The 23,849-nt window shown below is 34.0% G+C and overlaps 1 protein-coding gene across 5 annotated transcripts in view; it reads left to right on the top strand.

The window, feature by feature from the left end:
• The window catches only part of LOC106877209 (uncharacterized), a 112,265-nt gene that overhangs the window by 64,830 nt on the left and 23,586 nt on the right, over positions 1-23,849 (top strand). For 4 of the 5 annotated variants that reach the window (XM_089353863.1, XM_014926060.3, XM_014926061.3 and 1 more), the window contains 2 exons: positions 15,280-15,458; positions 23,652-23,771. In XM_089353863.1, coding sequence (XP_089209989.1) covers positions 15,293-15,458; positions 23,652-23,771 — 286 coding nt within the window. In that variant the 5' untranslated portion in view covers positions 15,280-15,292. The remainder of the gene's footprint in view (positions 1-15,279; positions 15,459-23,651; positions 23,772-23,849) is intronic. The other variant, XM_052968834.2, reaches the window with a different exon arrangement.

Here is a 23,849-nt window from a genome sequence, read left to right as displayed (position 1 = left end):
ACCAAGGCCCTCTTAGAGGAATTTTATCAAGGGGTCCTTTTGAGCCACTTTTTTTTTTTTTTTGAGGTCCCAGGAATTTCTCAGGTACAGTGCCCCTCCCCCACCTCCCAACAGTAAAACTTCATTGAAAGAGAAATTGTTCAGGTCAATAAAGTGAGTCTACTTAATCTCTGTAAAAGTTGCGACCAAATTTCTCTCAGATCACCCTAGCATCTTCAAAAAGAAAAAGAAAATAAAAGACAGACATGTTGAATAAAGAAATCCCAACTACACTTTACCTAAAAATAACATGGAGATGGTCATAGCTGGAATGCTTTTGATTGTAAGTCTGCTTAATCAAAGTAGACCTGGGGTTAAACAACAGTTGTATGTATTTCTATGAAAGGCCATCCATTTATGCTGTTAGAGCTTTTCTTCTAGCATTCCTGCAAGCATTTGTTCTTTTTACAACAATGATAGAATGACTTGGATAGTTTTCATGAAAAACTACCCAAATTAAAAGTGGATCACTGGCATCTATAAGGACTATACATAGAGGGAAACTCCTGGGGATGATTCAAGTAGTGTTGCTGTAACTTGCCCTGAAAAATCCTGGTACCTGTTTATTCACAGCTTCATGTAGAATTAAATATTGTATATAGAAATACAAAAAAAACACTCAGTAGATTTTAAATCATTACTCTTGAACCAGCAGTCCTACACATCATTTCTATTTGGGTTTTGGGTATTTCTTGATGCCTTGAATTTTTTCTTCACTTCAGAACTGTGAATAACAACCAGGATGTCCTGACACTGCGTTAGTTTTTCTTCTGGTGTTTGTAAATTTTCTTTATAAGGAGTTAAACAAGGGTGTTGTATACCTAAGGCATTCACAAACCTTGGGAGTCAGTGCTTTACATTCAAGCAGTGTGAATGTAATTAATAGCTAAGTAATATAGTACATATTGCTAGATTCTTTGATCAAAATTTCTATAACCCAGATATGAATAACTGAGATGATAACATGATCAATGAAATGGCATTTGGCAAATATAGTAAGAGATTATTCTCCCGTGATCATGTAGATTCATTCATTTACTGTTGCTATTTTTGTTTAACCCTTTTGTTACCATATTTTTGTTGAAATACATCGTTTTTGTTTCAAATGATTTTAAAAATTAAAAATTTAATAAAATAACTTTATTGATATTAAGCTGTTATATGAATCATAAATTAACACGAAATTTTGATGGAAGGTTTTTATTTAGATCACTTTAAAAAGGAAATTAATCTCATAAAACCAAGTGCTGTCTCAGGCAGGTTGTTATTAGAAACGGCAAGAGATTTCAGCCACCACTAGCACTATCTACATCAAAGAGTGTAATGAGTGAGATCAATAAAGAAATAATTCTCCTGTAGGAGAAATGGTTGAGTGCTTTTTCTTTAATTTCATATCTACTCATTATAGTTTTTATTTAACGCCAGATTGTGTGGAAACTACAAAAGTTCAAAGCAATCAACAAGAGTCCGTGGCTTTGTGGGGCCAAACTGGCCTAGTGGTTTTTAGTGATTCTATGAGCTTAATTTTGTTAAGTTTTGAGGAATGATATAGGGCAGCATGTTGCTGAAAAATACAGTTGTTGGAATGGTGATATGAGCAGAAGGCTTTGTGTAGAGAGGTTTTGGAAACAAGGTTTTATACATATTACTGGAGAGGGATAAATGTAATGGATATGTTAGAATGAGGGTAAAAATAAGTGAAATATAATCATAAAATGATTGTAATATAAAATAAATTGTGAACAAGTTACATGTATGTATCTATATTTGAATTGTTTCATTTGATCTTGCATGCTTGTCACTTCCCTTTGCATTATTACTAATTAAGAAACTACCTTCTTTCCTTTCCTTATCTCATCCTTCACCTCAGAAGCTTTTTCTCCTTATTACTTACTGACATATTTTATTTTATCGAACCCTCTGGAGGTGAAATAAAGCTAGAAGAAATGTCATTGAGAAGAAATACGGGGTAAAATACAGTATGCATTTCACTCTAATATAAGATTTTGGTAAAAGCCATTCGTAATCCTGAACATTTTATATCACTAACTGATTTCTAAGTAAACTTTCTTCCTCTCTATTTTCTTTAATATCTGAAACTCTGTGTGTGTTGTTTGTTTTTCTTTCTTTGTTTCTTTTTTTGAGGGGTGGGGGAGTTACAGGTGTTATTACATTTTAGAACAAGTAATCTATTTCAATGAAATTGACAGGAATCAAGGTTATTTCATTACTGAAAATCTTATTTTATCCTTTTTTTTCCCTGATTTTTTTTCTTTAGCTTAGTTCATTAAGTTTCTCATAAACTTTTGAAATACAGGATATTCCACTGGTGTTATGGAAAATAATATTAAGTAAACATTATATATTGTATCTGTTGATAAATATTTGTATGATATATCTTTTCTATTTGCATTCATAGTTGAATAAAACATTTTTCTGTGTACAACCCTAGGTGCATCATCCAAAAATATAATTTCAGGAATCAGTATAGATAATAGGGGGTGAAAATTTTTCGTCAATTTCTGAGATGTTTGTCTATTTTCAAAGTTCTAATGTAAATGGAACAAGAGAGAAAACATGACACTTTTGAGATGGGAAGATGGGGGTGGGGATAATGAGAATTGATGAGGCAGGAAAACTTGAGAGGAAAAGACAATGCCCCAGAATAAAGAAAATTAGAAATAGGAGAATGTAAGCAAGTATGCGGGGTTATGATATTGGAAAATAAAGTTACATATTGTAAGTTTGTCTTACATGTAATATACATATGTGTGTGTCTGTAAAAAGGTACAGACATACTCCAGTTACATGCATCCTAATGGTCTTAGCAAGATACTTTTCACTAAAATGCTCAACAAGTTTTCAATAATTGAAAATTATTTGGGGCTATGATATAAAATTTATGCAATGAAAGAATAAAGAGGAATTAACTTTTGATACACAGTATTAAAGGAAATATATAAAATTAATAAATACAGGGGCCTACCAGCCGCTACCAGTTTGTGCCAGTCACAGTTGAGATGTCAGGTGTTCTCAGACCCTGTACCACTGCAAACTTTCTGGGAAATGAGCCCCACAAGGTAGAGTGGACGCTGCAGCGAGTGTTGCTGACCATTCTCCACAGTCATTATCATGGGGCATGGCTGAGCACACCATTTGTTCTGGGATATGTGGCCTATCATCTCCTCCCTGTCCATCTGCTACTTTACCCCCCACCGCACCCTTTTTTCTTCTCTTTCTTTTCCTTTCTTATCTCACATTTTTCCTGTTTCTTGGTTTTTAGATGTTATAATTAAAATAAATTACTTAATGTTTATATATATATATATATATATATATATATATATATATATATATATATATATATATATATATATAAAGGAAATAGATGTGACTTCACCTTATAGTAAAATAAAATCACATATATATATATATAAAAAAAATGTAATTGGATCTGTGTTAGTGTCAATGATGAGTAATCAGTTGTTTAATCAACTTAACTACCTACTTACTGTAAGGAGCTGAATATTTCACTGATATGTCTACCCCAAGCCTACTATTCAAGCAGAATCAGCATGACAGAGTGTGTAACATGACTGGACTTTTGAATTAATGGAACAATAATCCATACAACAGTCTTCCTAGCTATTCTCATCGACTTAGTTTCACTCACAAAGTAAAAGACGCCATACATTGTGAATGAATCCAGCACCATGTCATTTCAAAATGAACTTCTAAACTTTTTGGTCATGCTGCATTCATAGCAAGTCTATATATATATATATATATATATATATATTTATATTTATATACACACACACACACACAAACAAACAATGTATACACTCACATATATATATACATATCTGGATTGTTTCATTTGATCTTACATAATTGTCACTTTCCTTCTCATTATTACTAACTAATGAAGAAACTGCCTTTTCTTGCCTGTTACTTACTGACATAGTTTATTTTATCGACCCCCTCCCTCTGAATGTTGATAAAATAGAAGTGGAGCTATTAGGCTAGTAAACTAAAATATAGGAAGTATGTTTAGTCAGTTTCAACTCGTCTCACTGAAAATAGGTTCTAATTTTATTTGACAGTTGAATGATTATGATCTATAAGAGCTTTGAGCTATTAAAATTAATTACTCCATGAATATTTATAAGAATAAAGAGATGCTAGTTTAGAAGTTATATAAATTCATTATGCAACAAAAATAGTTTAGTAATTAGAAGAAAGCACTGAAATGTGTATAAGATTAAAGTTTTAATCAAAATCTTCAAAAAGCCTCTAGGATGTTGTTCCGTGTAGGGTAATGTTTTAAATACTAGTTATATAAAAAGTACAATCAACAATATTATTAAGTGCTATTCTTGGTGAACTGATATTGACCTACACTGAGAACACTGAACTGTTAAAAGGATATTCAGTCTAATTATAAAATTGGTGAAGCAAACAAATAAATCATTAAAAATAGTGTCTGCTTGTATAAATTGGGAATATAGGATTCTGTTAAGTTTGATATTTAAGCAAACTAATCAATGCAAAATATTGGGAATTTTGTAATAAACCTCTAATGGAAAGAGAATAATTGGATATTTTACAATTCTACTAAGGATGTCCTATCAAGCTTTTATTCCCCAGGTTCAATAAATTAAGTTGTTTACTTCATATCACACTATTACAATAACTCAATGTATAAAGTAACAAAGAAAGTATTACACTCTGCATTGCTATCCTACAAATTCAGTCCCCAAGTCCCCTTAGAATTATGAAATTGAAATCAACCAAATCATGTATGCAGTTTTATTAAGATGTCAACTATCCTTCTTATAAACTCTTTCTTCTACATATTCTCCTTTTACACACACACACGCACGCTCGCGCGCGCGCACACACACACACACACACACACACCTCTTATATTATTTCACATTACTCTAGAATTCCAACTGATTTCATGGAATCAATCATCTCGTCACATGTGTCACTTTGAATCTAAAATTTGAGATATTCAAACATTTCTGCCCTCAAATTAGCTCCTATAAGGTAGAATTAATATCAGAAGTGATCCACCCTTGACCATTCTGTCTTTTTTTAATACAGTATCTAGAACCACTTTATCCAATATGTCCTTCCATTTTTCAAAATGCTATGGTGTGATTTGAAGTCAATTTATTTGCTATTTCTAGCAGATGAAGGGACCATTTAATGGCCTAAAAAAAATATTTCAATATGTCGCATGTTATTAGATAAGTTATGGAAACATTTTTCTTCCATGTTTTCTGCTATTTTGAGAATTACTACATTTTAAAATAGTTTGATCCTAGCTTGTCATTAGTTCCCATATTTGTTATGTTTATAATGTACATGTGTTCAGGCTTTTAAAGCACAAACCTTTATTTCATTTGGAGTTCCAACACTTCTTTCTACTAGGCCTAGTATTTGTACATAAATATGACATCAACAAATCAGTCAATACAAAATATGATGTTTTATTCATTCAGAAAGGCCACCAAGTTTGACGAGTGGGGTAAGTTGATTATATCGACTCCAGTATTCAACTTCATTAAGAAGACAAGATTTAAGAGTGAACACATTTCCAATAAATAATATATAGTTCATCATCATCATTGTACTTTTCCTTGCTTGCATGGGTTGGATGGAGTTTATTGAAGCAGATTTTCTATGATCTGATGCCATTCTTTTCACCCACACTTCTTGTTTCCAGATAATATTTTCCCATGGCCAGATATTTACCCAGAATATTAGAAGTGAATGACACTGCCTGTATGATAGTGATACTCAGAATTATCCCACAATGTGAAGGCAAAGAGGCACAAGCACACACACACACACATGATGGGCTTCTTTCAGTTTCCATCTACCAAATTCATGCTTAGAACAAAGAGACAGAAGAAATGTTGCATGGTGTTTTGTCAGGCACTCTAACGATTTGCTAATCCACAATCCTGGTGGTAACAATAATAATAATGATTTCAAATTTTAGTTCAAGGCCAGCAACTTTTGGGGAGGATGTAAGTTTATTACATGAACCCCATTAATTGACTGGTACTTATTTTATGAACCCCAAAAGGATGAATTGGCAGAATTTGAACCCAGAACGGAAAGATAGACAAATTGCCACTAAGCATTTTGTCTGGCATGCTATCAATTCTGCCAGCTCACCACCCTAGTAACAATAGTAATAATAAAAGAAGAGCATTCAATAAGTTTGGTTGCTATGAGAAGTAGAAAAAATGACCACACCCTCTAGTTGAAATCAATAAAAGAATTTCAAACTACAGGCCTTTTTCTTTAAACTACTGAGGTGACTATAACCCAGATTATCAATTTCTTTCTCTCCTAAAAGCACCCTAAGTTACTGATACCAACTAATTCTCATTTGGAAATTTAAAAAAGAGTTCTTTGAAGCAGGCAAGAACTCTCCGTGATTGATAAGTATTTCATTAGCTGGCAATTAAGAAAGGTGGGTGGCTTCTACTAAACTGATTTTGGTGGGGAAAGTGTTTATATTTGCCTTTTTTTTAATAAGAGGAAAGTCTTTAGATTTGTAGCTCATCACAATGGATATTGGACTACTCTTCACTATAACATATCTTGAAACTAAAAATCACATTTACTATTAAACCAAAAACAGGCATAACATTTATTTACTGTTGAATAATCCTGCATACACTTTGTTGTTCTTTATTTCTTTTACATCTTCATTTATTTTAATCTGAATTGTTGATTTCTCAAAGTCAGCCCTGATTTAGCACAACTGTGGTATTTAGAAGACATTGGACTACATCATCCATGTGTCCTTCCTTCTCTTTCAAAACAATAGGATAGTATTTGAGGGAGATTTGATTGCTGTTTCTAGCAGGTGCTCTGACTCCATGAGGCTTCATTTTGAAGCAAATAGTTGTGTGTGCAAAAATCTCATGTTTTGCAAAATGTTTCCTGTAACACAAGTATATGCTCATAAATATTAATTACTACATTATTTTAAGTAGCTAACCTCTTATGGGTGCATTAATTTCTTTTGTGTGTTGGTTGCAAAGTATGTATACGCATGTACACAGAGTGGAAGCAACAACCATGACACAATAATGTAATGGCTTTCATAGTTTTATCGGTCTGTCTATATATAACCACTGAAAATTTTGATAGCCAACTATATTTTTAAAAAAACGTTTTTTTATAAGCCTTGATATATGTTAAGTGCTCTTAAGCATATTAAGATATGATTTTGTTAAGAGTAGTTTTTAGCTTATCTTTTTTGAGGTTTGATCAACTTCTTTGGATAGCTGTTTTCAAGTTATTAGCCATTTATCAATCACAACCATCTGTGTGAGTCAGCCATGATATTTCTGACCTCTCATCTAATGCTGTTGTCATTTCCTCTTGTGAAAATAGATATGAAGAGGTAGCATATTGTCCAGTGACAGTTCTCTATGTAGTTGCTGCACCTCCAAGCCAAATTCTCTCAGTGTACGTGCTACTGTCTTGCATATACAAAAATGATGAAGTGGTCATGGATGAAATGCCTTTGAATCATGTGTTTACTTAGTCAGGACAGATTTGTTGTTAAACAACAACATGGTCAAACTGTTGGGTATTAATTCATGATACCACCTATATTTTAGTTTTTAATCTTAAAAAGCTCCTCTGCTCAAGACTAATGGGAAAATGAATGGCAATTAAATACTTTCTTTATATATTCAGGTTATTATGTTACTGTTTAAAAGAATTTTGTATTTAAAATTATGAGTAGTTGCTAAATATTGTTGGTTATTAAGTAAGGAATACCTGAAGAAGTGAAATAGCTCTCAAGTGAGAAGAGACTCTTAAAAAAATGAACAAGTAATCAATTACATATGTTGTAAATTTTGTTTTGAACAGCCAAAGCAATAGATGCCATTTCTGATTTGCATTTTATTTGTAGCAGTATCATCATGATTGTCATCATTATTACAATTATCTGATTTCTCTATACGGTTAAACAATTACAATATGCAATGTAAATGTCTCTGAAGTAAAGCAGGCTTGTAAGATTGATGCTTAGTTCTGGATCTGTAGTGTCAAATGAATGATAGGTGCTTGTTGTACAGCTTTAACTCATGTCTTCTCAAGCATATTCTGAAGCAACTAATCACATGTTTTGGAGACATCCTGGACATATTGAACATCAGTCTGTTTTGATAACCACTTCTGCACCTCCCTGTCATGCAGTGCTTGGTAATATGATATACAGTAGGGAAAAAAACCTAGTTCTTATCACATCTAATTTGTTTCTTAGCTTTCTCAGAATTATTATTGTTGTCTCTCAATCCTTGGTGACTTTTTGTGGTAATTACACCATCATCATTTTAATGTCTTCTTTTCCATGCTTGCGTGGGTTGGATGGAGTTTATTATTGAGGCAGATTTTCTATGGACAAATTGACCTTCTTGTCACCAACCCTCACCTGTTTCCAAGCAAGGTAACAATTACCCATGGACAGATATATTTTCACATAATATTGAAAATAAATGATACTACTTGTATGACTGACAATTATCACTTGATGTCAAGACAAGGTGAGAGAGAGAGAGAGACACACACACACACTATACATAAATATGACAGGCTTCTTTCAGTTTCCATCTATCGAATCCACTCTCAAGGTTTTAGTCAGCTCTGGGCTATAGTAGAAGACACTTACCCAAAGTGCCACACAGTGGGATTGAATCCGTAACCATGTGGTTCAGAAGCAACTACAGCTGCACTTGTGCCTAACAGCCATTCAAACAACAGTGTGCCAAAGATTAGGTTTTCTCTTCGAGTGCCAGAAGACATTCCAGTCTTGATATCTAGCTGACCCTCAACAAAGCAAAGAAATTACATTAAAGTCTACTCACATATCTGTGAGTACACTGCTACTAAACATGCAAATATCCTACACTACACCCAAAAGAAAACCATCAAACTAATTACCAAAGATTCATTCACCAGCATGTTTTAACCTCTGGCCTACAAATGTAATATTTCTTCTTTGCATTTATTTATTTAACAGTGATTACTAAATCTTCTCTGAAATTACACTTTGTGTATCATCTCAACTTAAGCTTACCTACTGCACATGTCTTTGCTCCAGTTGTCATCCTTATTGTTTTACTCCTTCCCAAAATTCATATTCAAGACTTTCCTACTCAGAACACACCCTGTTATTAACTTGCAGTAGTTCAGTCAGACATCAGCTACATAGACTCCACTTGTCTGGAAAGACCTGCAAACATAACTGGCTATCACTCCTACTAAATAAAAAATAAAATTGATGTTTATCATCAGTAAAAGAAAAGAAATTGCCTTCATGTAAAGATTTGTGTGTATTCATATAATTTTTTTTTATTCAGTTTTGACAATTATTCTATTGACTCTATCAATGTGTTACCATAACACCATCAATAAAATCCATTTTGTTTCTTATGTAAGTCACTGGATAATATAGAACCATCACACACATATGCACATTGGCAAGATGAAAGGTGAATAGTAACTAATCAGTCACTTATCTTCTCATCAATAGTAGCTTCTTTTTTTCTTTCTCTTTCCCCGTTGTTATTGTTTCATGGCTGTTGCCAGTGATACACTAATAACTGAGATTTCTTTTGTTTCTAGCTTTTTTTTTTTTTCATCAAAATCTTAATGATTCTGCAATAAAATGTTATTGGAATTTTATATTAGACTATCTCAGAATTATAAAGATGTGGGGTAAAAGATTGTGTGACCTCCAACCTTTCTTCAAGAGCATTAGTGACATAAGTAAAGTGAAATCAAACCCAATGCTCTAATAGATTTAGCTTACTGAGAAACTTGTTTGTTACTATAAGAACATTCACCATCCAGTTTCTATGATAACTGAATCCCATGATTTATTCACTACTGTGGTAGTCAATATAGTTATAATAACATTACCGCCGTTCTCCAGCATCAGCAGCAACCTTTACTGTTGTTAGGCACGTTATGTCTTACTGTCTTCTTTTGCCAATTTGTCAGATTCTTTACAACCTTCTGTATAGTTATAATTAACAAATGACCTTGTGGCAAGCTGTGTTAAGTAGAAGATAAGCTTTCAGAAAACCAAGTCCATAAACTGGCTTTTCTCTAACAATTGAAATAAATTCACTTATTTATACTGCTTATGAAGTAGAGATGAATTGGTCACAAGTTCAAATCTACTGCTATCCTAACATAATTTCATTATGTTTCTGGATAGAATATTTTATTGTACTTACCGTAGGTCACCTAGTTTTCTAGGTGATATAAGATGGAAATAGACTGGCATCCTAAACAAGGAGAGATTATTTGCTTCACACTTGGCTCTCAAAGGACTTCACAAAGTTTAGGAGACATATATAATACATACACTTTCTTTTTCTCATATTTTACATCTACCACTTCCTTTATAATCTTGTTTCTTCTTTAATGCTTCTATTTTCCCCTAAGTATATCTCTTTGTCTTATCTGAACCTCCATCCATTCATTATACATGTTTCTCTTTGCCTACATCATTCTCTATGTATTTGTTCAAACAGCAATACATTTATTAATGAGCCTGCACTAATTAATTAACCATCATTGTCATTTTATGTCAATTATTTTCTAGTGCTGGCATGAGTAGGTCAAGCCTCAAAGCATTTTGCCATGGTCCATCATCTGTTTCACCTGCAGCAACAAATAAAACCAGCCAACCTTATTGTTCTGTATGTCTTACTTGGGTACTCCAGGCACTAGATTGGTTTCTATGTCCCCTCTAATCTGTCAGTTCTTATTCAGAGTTACTGCCCTTCTAGATGGGTGGCCTGTTATGTGGCATGCAAAGTCTATATTTCATTTGCACATTCTGTTTTAAGCACAGTTTCTATGATTTGGTGTTTTACCTATCAACAACTACATTTGCAATATATATTGGGTGCACTTAGCATGCTGCAGAGTGATACAATAAAGTCTACTTAATGCACATTCGGTATAATAGAATGGTTTCCAGATGTCCTGGCTTTTATTTCTAATAGTTAGGTGAACTGGAGTATATTGAAATAACTGTTCTTTTATGCATGTAGTGGCTTGGAAGTCAAGACTGTTGCTTCAGTAGTCAAACATCAGGAAAGATAACATAGTATCTAAGCAGAAAATAACGCTACAGAAGCCCAGAGTCACCATTGCATTGGCATCTGTCAAATGTGTAACAAAACATTTAGAGACAATGTGTAGCAATAAGGATGATTTTATGGTCATCATACATATCGACAGACAAACAAGAAAACATCTACTTACATCAGAAGCTTGCTGTATTCAATTGCATGTAGGGGAACTGGGGCAGAGAGCAGCACTGGTGATAAGGTACAAGATATTGACCTGAACTGGCGCTCTAACATCTTCATAACTGATTCTTTCCTTCTCTCAATTATTAAGGTACTAGACTGCTAAGCAAATTAGTAAGAATTTGTGGAGTTGGACCACTAACCCAATAATAATGTTTAGACATTACTACAGCTATTGTGAGGACAGCTTATAGGAAGGGGTAGGGCATAACAGATCAGTTTTTCCAAAATTTTGAAAACAATGTCAACTAAAAATCAACATGTAACAGTTAACATGGATTTACAATATCAAATGAACAAAATGATTCTGATAAGCGCTTCCAATGAATTGGGAGGCTATTTTGAATGCTCATTTCATATATACATAATCATATTTGAACTACTGTAAAAATTTGAAACTTCAACATATGGGTTATCCACAAATGGAGTGAAACACAGAGTATTGTTTGGATGAAAATATGACAAATTGTGGGCAAATGTTGAAAACAATCAATGAAAAACGTCCAATGAAAAACTGCCTTGGTAGTGCAGTAGGCAGCGCGTCAGTCTCATAATCTTGATCTAACAGCCGAGTAATCTGAAGGTCATGAGTTCGATCCTCACCTGGGGCAGACTTTAGGCGCAGGAGTGGCTGTGTGGTAAGTAGCTTGCTTACCAACCACATGGTTCAGGGCTTGTTCCTACTGCGTGGCACCTTGGGCAAGTGTCTTCTACTATAGCCTCGGGCCGTCCAAAGCCTTGTGAGTGGATTTGGTAGACGGAAACTGAAAGAAGCCCGTCGTATATATGTATATATATATATGTATGTGTGTGTATATGTTTGTGTGTCTGTGTTTGCCCCCCCCCCCCAGCATCCATTGACAACCGATGCTGGTGTGTTTACGTCCCCGTAACTTAGCAGTTCAGCATAAGAGACCGATAGAATAAGTACTAGGCTTCCAAAGAATAAGTTCTGGGGTCGATTTGGTCGACTAAAGGCGGTGCTCCAGCATGGCCACTGTCAAATGACTGAAACAAGTAAAAGAGTAAAGAGGTAAATAAACTCAATCTTAATGAAAAAAAAAAAAACACAACAACCATGTTTGCAGAACAACTGTCTCTTTGAAGCTTGAATCAGTCACAATAAAGCCCTCCATTCGGCACAAGGAGTCCAGATTAAGCTGTACACATCTTGTAGAAGAACACTTGGTTGACATCTATTTCCCTTGAAATACACGAAGGGCAAATATAATCATCACAAAGACCACACAGCAACCAAACTTCATTCTTCCTGCCTTTGTATCTGCTCCAGAATCTCTTGCAAATGGAGCACTCAGTCTCTTCTTCCTCTGAATCATCTGCACTATCATAGTTTTCACACTCTGCATTACCTGTTTTCTGCCATTTTGGAGCAAGTTATCCTCTTTCCTTTCCACTCTTAGACTTTTGTTGCTTCTTTGGTGTATTTTTACTTCTCTTTTCCTCCTGGAATAATGATGCAATCACCTTCTTCCTCCTTGATTCTGTGTAAATATCAGTAATTACATGAAACAATGCTATTAAATCACTTTCAGATATTGGCACATATTCATAGGGTGTGGAAGACTTCTTTAGTTCTTCTTCTCTTCTATTTATAAAAGTCTCTGTGCTATGTCTTAAGTGACCCATTATACGTCACTTTCGAATTTCATTGACTGTCAGAATTTTCAAGGATATATTGGTTAATCTAGTGACTGAAATCTGTGATCCAGAACAACGAACTTGAAAAGTAGTCATCAGGAAAAATACAATATTTATATTCACAGGAAGGATGATGCTATAATGTCATACTTCCTGTTCTGGAGTTGAGAGAAACTGATAAATATCTGGCAAATGACCCAATATGCCTCTCCTTCCCTATTGTTTGTGTTGTGGCTCCTTCACAGTTGAATGGCTCGTGATTGGTAGGAAGGGCACGCTGAAACTTGTTCCAACAACCTGTAATTGTCCAAATTTTTACAAAACAAACTTCAGCTTACCTACTTTAACATAGGCAAAATGTGTAAACAATAAAAAGAAAGATAAAAGGTAATTGTTAATTGTGTTGAATTTTCAGCCTATCCTAGGATAGAAAAAACTCTAGAAAACAAACACAAAATCTTTCAACTTGCTTTTCTCCTGTACAAAGAAATACAATTTTGTTAGTTGACATAGCACTAGCAGATTTTATTCCTTCTTTTTATCTCAGTGCTGTTTCCATGACTTCCCAATATATAGCTTACGTTTATTAAATCTTTACAATGTGTACTTACAAAACATGTTGTTTTCATTGACCATCAACATTCAATTACTTTCCCCAGTCCTGTTATGACCATCCTATGTATGATAGCATTTAAAATACATTTGTCCTCATGTTGAAGCTTATAGGGGGAAGCTTTTATATGAGAGCACAGCAACTAAATCACCTTCTTTTTGCTTGTAGAGTAAGCATTTTATGGCTTGATGTTTCTTCCTGCCAGATTTTTTTTTTAACCAGATAGAGTGAAATGTGCTGAGGGTTGCCCAATGTGCTCTCTCTTTATAGCCTTAAAAAGAGGACATATTGAATAATGTAAACCAAGGTGCACTATTTCTTTAAAAAAAATAGATGGAACAGTCCTGTCTTGAATGCCTTTGTTCATAGTTGGTTTACTCAGTCGGAACTTAGAGATAATCAAACACAACTAAAGTGTAGTTTGCTTTGAACATATGCCTTTGAGATTTTAAATTTAAGAGCCAACTTATTTTAACTGATATTATATGTAATAGTTGTGTTTAAGGTGGGTTGTACTGTTAATAATGGTAATATATCCTTTTTTTTTTCTTCTACTCATTTCAGTAATTGGACAGTGGCCATGCTGGGACACTGTCAAAGAATTTTAGTCAATCATATCAATCCCCAGAACTTATTTCAGTCTGTTACTTATTTGTCAGATAACAAAGATAGGAAACTTATAGGGATACAACATACTTAACACCAGTTTTTAGAGTAGTGTAGACATAAACACACATGCATACATACAATAGGCTTCTGCACAGTTTCTTATTTCTTTATTGCCCACAAGGGGCTAAACATAAAGGGGACAAACAAGGACAGACAAAGGGATTAAGTCGATTACATCGACCCCAGTGCGTAACTGGTACTTAATTTATTGACCCTGAAAGGATGAACGGCAAGGTCGACTTTGGCGGAATTTGAACTCAGAACGTAACGGCAGACAAAATACTGCTAAGCATTTCACCCGGCGTGCTAACATTTCTGCCAGCTCACCATCTTAGGCTTCTGCACAGTTTCTGCCTACCAAAATCCACTTAAAAGGTATAGCTACCCCAAGGCTATACTTGCCAAAAATGTCATGTGCTGGGATCAAATTTAAAACCTTGTAGTTACTAAATGAACTTCTGAAATGCAACAAGCATTTCTGCTCATATATATATGTATATATGTGTATATATATATATATGTGTATATATATATATATATATATATATATATATATATATATATATATATATATATATACGCGCACACACACACATACGCACGCACACACACACAATGCTTTAGTTGGCCTAGAGCTCAGGGTACTATGCAGTGGGACTAAACCTGGAACCATATGGTTGAGAAGCAATCTTACTACTCATGCATGCCTGATACATTTATATATATATATATATATATATATATATATATATATATATAAATATGTATATATATATATATATAAGAACCTTTTTTTTTCTTGACTTTTGTTGTGTTTGGCTTTTATTTCTTTTCTAAATTGTTTTTTTGGTGTATAACTTATTTTCTATGTGCAAAAACACTTTTTAAAGCTTTTGTTGCTTCTGCTTTCTCTTGTTTCAACAGACATTCTAACAAAATGAAAGCTGCTTTGACGTGTCCATTTTTGACCAAGTTCTCAGTTAGTTACATCCGCCAGCATGCACCACAGGTGCTAAGCAATATCAACCATTGCCCTTATGCTAGCAATATTTCTCATTACTCTTCAAGTCTGCAGCAGCAACTTGAGAGTGTTACTCTTGGAGGTAAGTCACATCTAAATCATTGTGCACATACTCACACACTGGGATGAAACTTTTTGCATAATAATAACTGGTTGATAACATTAAACAATAAAGAGCTTTGGACCTACTAATTTTGATAACAATAATCAGTCAATAAGATTATCCCTTATAACAATAACTGGCTTCCAAATTTCCAGTAAAATCGCTTTCCTCACACATACTGCCATCTTAATAAAGAACATTGGAAAATGGAAAAAAATAAAATAGCTATGACTGGGATGCTGTTGATCATAGTTCTGCTTAATCAAAAGTTACCTAAGACAGGCTACTTTATTGACTTGCAGTGCCAAAGATGAGATTAGTCAAGTTCTGTGGGCCAATACAAAATATGGAGTTAATAAGTTGCTTATATTATTTTGCAAACAAAATAATATAAACTAAGTACTGGCTAAGATATATGTACAATGCCAACTTTCAATATAGGTTGGCTGCAAATAAACTAAATAAATAATTGTACATCACATCTTGATAGATATATGTATTGTTTTGTGGCAGCTCCTCTGATTTTTGGATGTCATTCAAATGGTTGATCCTTGTTGAGTGAAATAAAGCTATGAGTAGGTCAGGGAATTAGTGTTCAATTAACCAATTTTTATCCTATTATTGATGAAAGTGCATAGCCTGGAGGTCAGGATGTTGCAATCACGATTTTGCTATCATAGTTTCAATTCCTGAACCTAGTGGTGCATTGTGTTCTTGAGCAAAACTCTTTATCTCATGATGCTCTACAATCACTTCAACACCTGACATGTAGTACGCCATGCATCTGTTCAGGTAATGTTGATTTGATGGAGGGAGTGAGCTTATGTACAGCACAAATATTTTATCACTATAAGAAAATTATTTGTGCAAGTTGTTTAGCAAGAAATTGATGAACCATTTTTCTCAGACTACAAGAGACTGCCATCATCATCATCATCATCATCATCATCATCCTGTTCCTATTATTGGCTCTATTCATAACCAAAACTCTTACCTTTCAACAATCCAGATTTTCTAACTGTAAAAATATCGCAATTGGAATGGTTTACAGCAATAAGTTGCAACTTCAAATTAATAAGCACTTTAGTGCTGAGTTGAGATCACCCCATGGGTTTGGGCCATGATAGAAGCACTTACATCATGGTCACATTCATATTTATTGCTTTTATTCATACATAGCAACAATTGTGTTGATAACATGCAATGAGGGTGGGGTTAAGAGATACAATTAATAAGATCAAAGATCTATGATGTAAGATCAATAATCTAAGAAAGATCATCATCATTTCCTAATACCAACCACCTAAATATTACTGAGCAGCAAAGTTGAAAAATAAATGCTCAAGAATATTTTAAAACATGTTGTTCTCATACTTTCTATCAATAAAAAGTTTTCTTTGACATAGGATTTCCTTCTTTTGCAATAAAACCTTAACAAAAAAAAACCTTTTGCAATAAAAAAAATATATTTTAAGATATATTGTTCTCATACTTTCTATCAGTAAAAAGTTTTCTTTGACAGAGGATTTCCTTCTTTTGCAATAAAGCCTAGTAGATTTTGAAGGCTTAATAAATTTCTTCGCTTTTGTTCAAATTTATACAGTTTTCGTCTTCAGTTCTAAGTTCTTTCTTGTGAACTCTTCACCAGCTAGATACTTTTCAGGAAAAGAGGAATGTTTATTTATTAAAATGTCATTCTATATTCATTATTTACATTCGATAGATATTTGTCCTCATCTTGTTTGTTGTTAACACATTTCGGCTGATATACCCTCCAGCCTTCTTCAGGTATCTTGGGGAAATTTCGAACCTGGGTTTTCATTCCTAAGGTATTTTTCGATGTTATTATTATTATTGTTATTGTTCAGGTCACTGCTTGGAATCAAACTCGGAATCTTGGGGTTAGTAGCCTGCACTCTTAACCACTACGCCATATGCCCATGGCATATGGAGTGAATTTTAGGGCTTACAAATCTAATATTTTCCTATCCTTCCTTAATACCAGTTCCCATATGCTGCTCATATCTGCACTCGGTCTGCTTAGGAAGTTGTTGTGTCCTAGCATATGTGCTGCTTCTTTTAGTTTTCGTATTTTCCAGTGGTGTTCTCTGTCTATTATTTTAACTTCATCCCACACGGGAAGGCGGTCTCCATTTTTCCATACATGATCAGCTATACCTGATTTATCAATATCTCCTCATGTCACTGCTCTGCGATGTTCGTCTACCCTTATTTTGAGGGAGTGGCATGTTTCGCCTTTGTATAACCTACCACCGCTGCATGGGATGGAGTACACACAGTCTTTAGTCATATTCTCTTCTATTGGTGGTTTTATTCAAAGAAGATATTTGTGAAGTGTTGTATTACTCTTGAATACTGTCCTGATGTCATATGGGCCACATATCTTTTGTATCTTTTTGGAGAGGCCTTTCACATAGGGTAGACAGACTGTGGACAGTTTATAGGCCTCATCCTCTCTCTTCTTCATAATTGGAGTGGATAGTATACTTTTGGGGTAGTTGTTGCTTAGCAGATCGTTATTGAGCTTGATCATTTCTTCATGGTGTGTACCACGATCGCTACTTATATTCTTTGCATGATGTTTTAGGCACTGAGCAATCTCTCTCTTTACACTGTATGGATGGTGGGAATTGAAGTTGAGATATCATCCAGTAAAGGTCGGCTTGCGGCATACGGATGTCCTGAATCCATACTTGGTGCATGTTATTAATACGTCCAGCTGATTGTCTTTTTCCTTTTCCATTGTGAACTGTATAGATGACTTTATTGAGTTCACATGATCTAACAGCACTTGGACATCTTGGAGGGGCCAGAGTATGAAGGTGTCATTAACATATCGCAGCCATAGGGTTGGTTTTGGTGGTGTTGATCCTAAAGCCAAATTCTCAAAGTATTCCATGTATATATTGGCTATTATCGGTGATAATGGCGAACCCGTAGCTAAACCCTCTTCTTGTCGATATATATCAGTGTCCATACTGAAGAAGGTAGTTTCTACACAGAAGATCAACATTTCCATCAAGTTTCTTATTGGTATACTAGTGCATTCTTTTAGATTGGTGTGTCACTAGTTTTTCTTGTATCACCGATAGTGCTTCACCAGTTAGGACTTTGGTGAACAGGCTTATCACATCTAGACTCACCATCTGATTGGATTCAATGGGGGTATCCTTGATCAATTCTGTGAAGTGGGTGGAATTCTTCACGTACGATGTTGACTTTCCTGCTAATGGACTGATTAATATCCACAAGGAAGTGGCTCAGTGGATGACATGCTGAACCTCTACGGCTCAGTAAAGGTCTTAATGGAATACCATCCTTGTGAATCTTAGGAAGACCGTACATGTGTGGTAGTTTACTGTAGTGTTGAGTCAGTTGTCTGTACTTCATTGGTGTGAAGTGATCCTTGTTCTTGATCAGGATCTGTGACAACTTCCTCTCTGTTTTCAGAGTTGGGTTTTTCTTTTCTTTGCTGTAGCTACCATCACTTATAAGACTTGCCAACTTTTCAGGATAGTCAGACTTGTTCATCACTACTGTAGCATTTCCTTTGTCCGCTGGAAGTATTATGATGGAATTGTCACTCTGTAGTCTTTTGATAGCGAACTTTTCTTCCTTAGCGATGTTTGGTTTAGGAGGTTTTGCTTTTTTCTAGTACCTGTCTCACTTTCCACCTTAGTTCATCTCCCTGAGCTTTTGGTATCTTTATGGCTATCTCTTCAATAAGGGCTATTATGTCCAAGTATGGAATACGCTTGATGATTGTCGCAAAGTTGAGATCTTTGTTCAGTACTGCTTCTTCAGAGCTTTCTAGGTGTCGGCTACTTACATTAATTACTGCTTTCACAGGTGAGTGACGGACTCTAGTCTTCATTCTCTGACCTTTGAGTTTCATAAACTTCTTAATCTAGCATGTCTTCACCATTTCAAATTCTTTCATGTATGACTTTTCCAGATCTTGTTGGATTCTCATTCTATCATCATCTCTGGTTATTTTCCTGCGTAATGAAGATGACCTCTCTTTGATTTCGTTATTTAATTGATGTTTTTTTCCAATTGTTGTAATGGATCCTCTCACGGACGAGAGCATGTCCTGCCCTTTCCGCTACTCTTCTAGCTTTATGTGAATTGACTGGTGTCATTATATTCAAGCGAGGTGGTATTAGCTTTGCGTCTCTACATCTACATAAGAAAGTTAGATGGTTTGAAAGATGAGCTAGTTTTTGATGCAGTTTCTCTATATGTCTCCATTGAAATCTAATGTCAGTTCCGTACCTATTAGATAATACAGTTCTATATTTAATAGATGTAAATAATGTAAATAATTCCTCGTCTCTTAAATATGGAACTGTCATTCTATATTGTTGTTGTTTTAAATTTTTCAGAACAGATTAAACACAACGGTAAGCCAACTGAGTCTTCAATAAAAGCATGCATTCCTATTTAAGCTCTGTTGTAGGTCCTCTTTTTATTGTCAATTTTTCATTTTCTAGGATCTAGCATAATTGCTGTATAGTATCACAATAAATTCATCACTATAAAATTCTTACAAATATTTTTTCCAAAAAGATTTTACTGCATAATGGCTGTAGACAACAGAAAAATTACAAATGAAGCTAACCATAAGCCCTATGGCACAGGCCATCAGCAAATCACCATAAATTATTTCAAAATAATTATCTAGAGTTCATATCACAGACTGACAAGACACTCAAAATGATAAGAATAGAACCAAGTAATTTGTATCCAGCCAGCAAGTTATGGGCTTGAAGTTCTTGTCTAAAGATTAGCATACATGTTCTTAATTTAGTCCTCAATTTTCCAACAATCCTTATCCATCATAATAAAAAAATTTTTAATGACAATATTATTTGTTTATTTTTTGTTTGTTTGGATTTTTTTGTGAGGAGGGTGGGTGAAAGAAAACGATGCATGACTAAAAAAATCTTAGCTTGAAGTGAAAATTAATTATTAAAGTATTATTAAGTTAAGCAATAGTTCTGCCTCAGAAATAATTATACTCTGTTTTTAGATTAGAAAAAATATCTAATTAAAACACAACAAAAATGAATTTAAAATAAATAAGATATGATGTGAAAATTAATCATTATAATCCTTGTCAAAAACAAAATAAATCCAATGGAATACTTATCTGTAGAAGAAGCCATAAATGAAATCTTTATTGGCCCAACACCTGCCAGACATTGATTTTGCACCTGAAAAATAATTCACTTGTTTTGTTGAGTTTTTTATCTTTTAGTTGGGAGGGAAGGCAGTGTCATGATTCTGACAGAGCCTCTATTGCTGGTGGGAGAAAATCTAGGTCTTAACCCAAATACATATAACAGAGTGGATTCTGCTAAAGGCATCCAAGGTACCAGGTAGTTGTGTTAAACTGGGTAATGAATTAAGTCTACCACAAAAATGGGTATGCTAAGATTTGAACTCAGAATGCAAAGAACTGGAACAAATACTGCAAGAAGTGACAATTTTTAGTTTCACCAATCCACTACCCAAGGATTCGTACTTTTTTTATCATCACTGAAAGACTGAAGGCCAAGTTAATATTTTTTTTAAATCATCACAGCATCCACAAGCCATTTAAAATTGGTTAAAGAGTAGCATGTTCCAGAAAAACAGGTTCCTTGCCCTGCACAAAACACCTCTCAGTCTTTGCCTCTCAAATAACATTCCCAGATAGGTTGATAGCTGTTCGTCTCAACTATGTCAGCTGCAGTATATAGAATCGGTTTTGCTATTCAAATACACAATTAAACACTTGCAATAGATTTTAAAATAAAATGTATTCCAAATAGGCCTTACGTGTGCTGTAAAATAGAAGCTAGTCTTATAATTCAAGAAAATTTATTTACTTTTCTTAGTGGCACAAACATAATATCAAAAGTCTAACAACTTCACCATGTCAGTGAAGTGCCAACACTTGATAGGGGACTTGACACAACAAGAATTTCCATTTATAATGCTTTCCATTGATGTAGCACTATGAAGTTGTCATGATGTTTGCCTTTTGTTAAAGCCTAATTTGAGAGATTTTTTTAGCAGTTAATTAACCAATGTTTCATGAATAAATTATATCTGGGTGGAAATGTCATAAATTTCTCCAGTTGGAATGTTTCCTTTGTGTAAATCTAATTTGTTGTGAATGCTAAGAAATATAATGATGTCTATTCAAACACAATTCAGTTCACTGCTGTAAATCATAACAATAACCAATGCAGCTTATTTGTGTTATTTTTTTAAAAGCCAATTATTTCATTTTAAACTCAAAAAATTTTACATCCTCTTTGCTTTACAAATTTCTCTTTCATAAATCTTTTCACATTCTCTCTCTCTCTCTCTCTCTCTCTCTCTCTCTCTCTCTCTCCTCCCTCTCACACACACACACACATTTTCTAGTACTCTCTCTCTCTCTCCTTCCTTTTGTACTCACTCTCCATTTTATCTCACTGTTTTCTTTTGCCTTTCCTCTTCCCTCAACTCTCCCTCACAGTTTTTGCATTTTACAAAAAAGTCTTAATGCATTGTTAGTGTTAACACTGTCATTGTTAATATTAATATAACTGAGTGGAGTTAGTTTTACAAATTTAGACATCCACATACCATTGATGCATATATATATATATATATATATATATATATATATATATATATATATATATATGTAGCATTTGCATAAATTATTTATGTAATTATGGGTTAAATGATGATGATGATATTTAGTCAGGTTATGAAATTAGGCCCCTTAGTTTAGTGTTTGGGCTGCAACAGGATATGAACAATCAACCTCTTTGTTCAATGTTTAGTAGCCTAACAATGTAGCAATACATTGTCATCATTGTTGTTGTCATCATCGCATAATCGTCATCATTTTAATGTCCACTTTTTCATGCTTGCATGGGTCAGCTGGAATTTGTTGAGGCAGATTTGCTATGGCCAGATGACCTTTCTATTGCTAAGCAAGATAATATATGCCCATGGCTGGATATCTTTATATGAAAAATTGAAAATGAACAACACTGCTTGAATGAAGGTGATGGTTGTTTACAATTATCATATGTTGGCAACATAAGGAAACACAGACACATACACATAAATCAGAACTCTGAATTTTGAAACATTTTAGAGAAAAATAAGAAGAAAAACAGTTTTAAAAGATATTATTTTATAGTATCAAAAGGGAGTTTGAGAAACATATTAAAATGTATTTACTTTAAAAGTACATATATTACAGGGATACAATATGGAAGTCATATTTGAAAACTGAAATACTATAATGAGTTACAAATTTTACAATATTCTGATAACTTATTTGCTTTATTTGTCAAGTTACGACAAAAGCAGCCTAGCATTCAAAGTAGAGGCCATCATGTTGACCTGTCTGAAGCTTAAATTCATTTATTTGATAAAATGTATGATAATGTGATTGAATGACACTCTAAAATTTTCAAGTATTTTGACTAAGGTCACAGTTCAATGTCCATAGAAACTAAATCTGATTTGACTTGAATGAAAGGAAGAATTGAGCTTTAAGAAATTTTAATAAACCTAAGTGACTGGTCTGTTCACTAAGTTTTGCCAGCAATATTCAGGGGAGTAAAATGTGAGGTACATTTTTTACTATGTATTATATGAAGCTAGAATACATCAAATGAAATCTGGTTAGGAAACCATTCCTGCTCTTGAGTGGTAGACTATAATCTATTGCCTAGTTTATCACCACTGGGCCTTTGTGCTTAGTTGTCTTTTACTGAAATTTACTTTCTTGCATTCCCAAATTGCGAATAACTTCTATCCTCATTCCTCCAATCTTTGGTTGCTACCCTTCCCACGCTAACTAAACCATTACTACATATGCGTATGTGTGTGAAACTGTAAAGATATCATTCTCTCTCTCTCTCTCTCTCTCTCTCTCTCTCTCTCTCTCTCTCAAATGAACTTTTGTGAGTTACTTCAATTAACTGTAAACACCCTAGTTAGTAACAGATGAGACAAATCATCATTGTTTGAAATAGTTGAATTACTTAAGATAACAACTTACTTGCTAGCTAACCTTCATGGCAAGTAAATTTTATAATAAACATAGCTAAATAAATTAAGCAAGTAAATTCCATATTTTAATTAATGTTGTAGCTGCTCAAGCTGAAACTTTTGTTGCTTCAAAATGTCCTTTTGGGACCAAGGAAAATCCACCAAGCAGCCAAAACGTGAAGGAAAATCTCCAACAAAATACAAAAGCTGCAGCATCTAAAGGTTTGTGTTTGTTGCTCTTTTTTTTTTCTTTTAATATTGATTCCCTTCCCCAATTATATAAAAATGCATGACTACTGT

This window comes from Octopus bimaculoides, chromosome 6 (assembly GCF_046866305.1).
Source record: "Octopus bimaculoides isolate indiv1 chromosome 6, ASM4686630v1, whole genome shotgun sequence".
NCBI lineage: Eukaryota > Metazoa > Mollusca > Cephalopoda > Octopoda > Octopodidae > Octopus > Octopus bimaculoides.
Note: the sequence above shows the minus strand (reverse complement) of the source record. Positions and strands in the feature narration are given on the sequence as shown.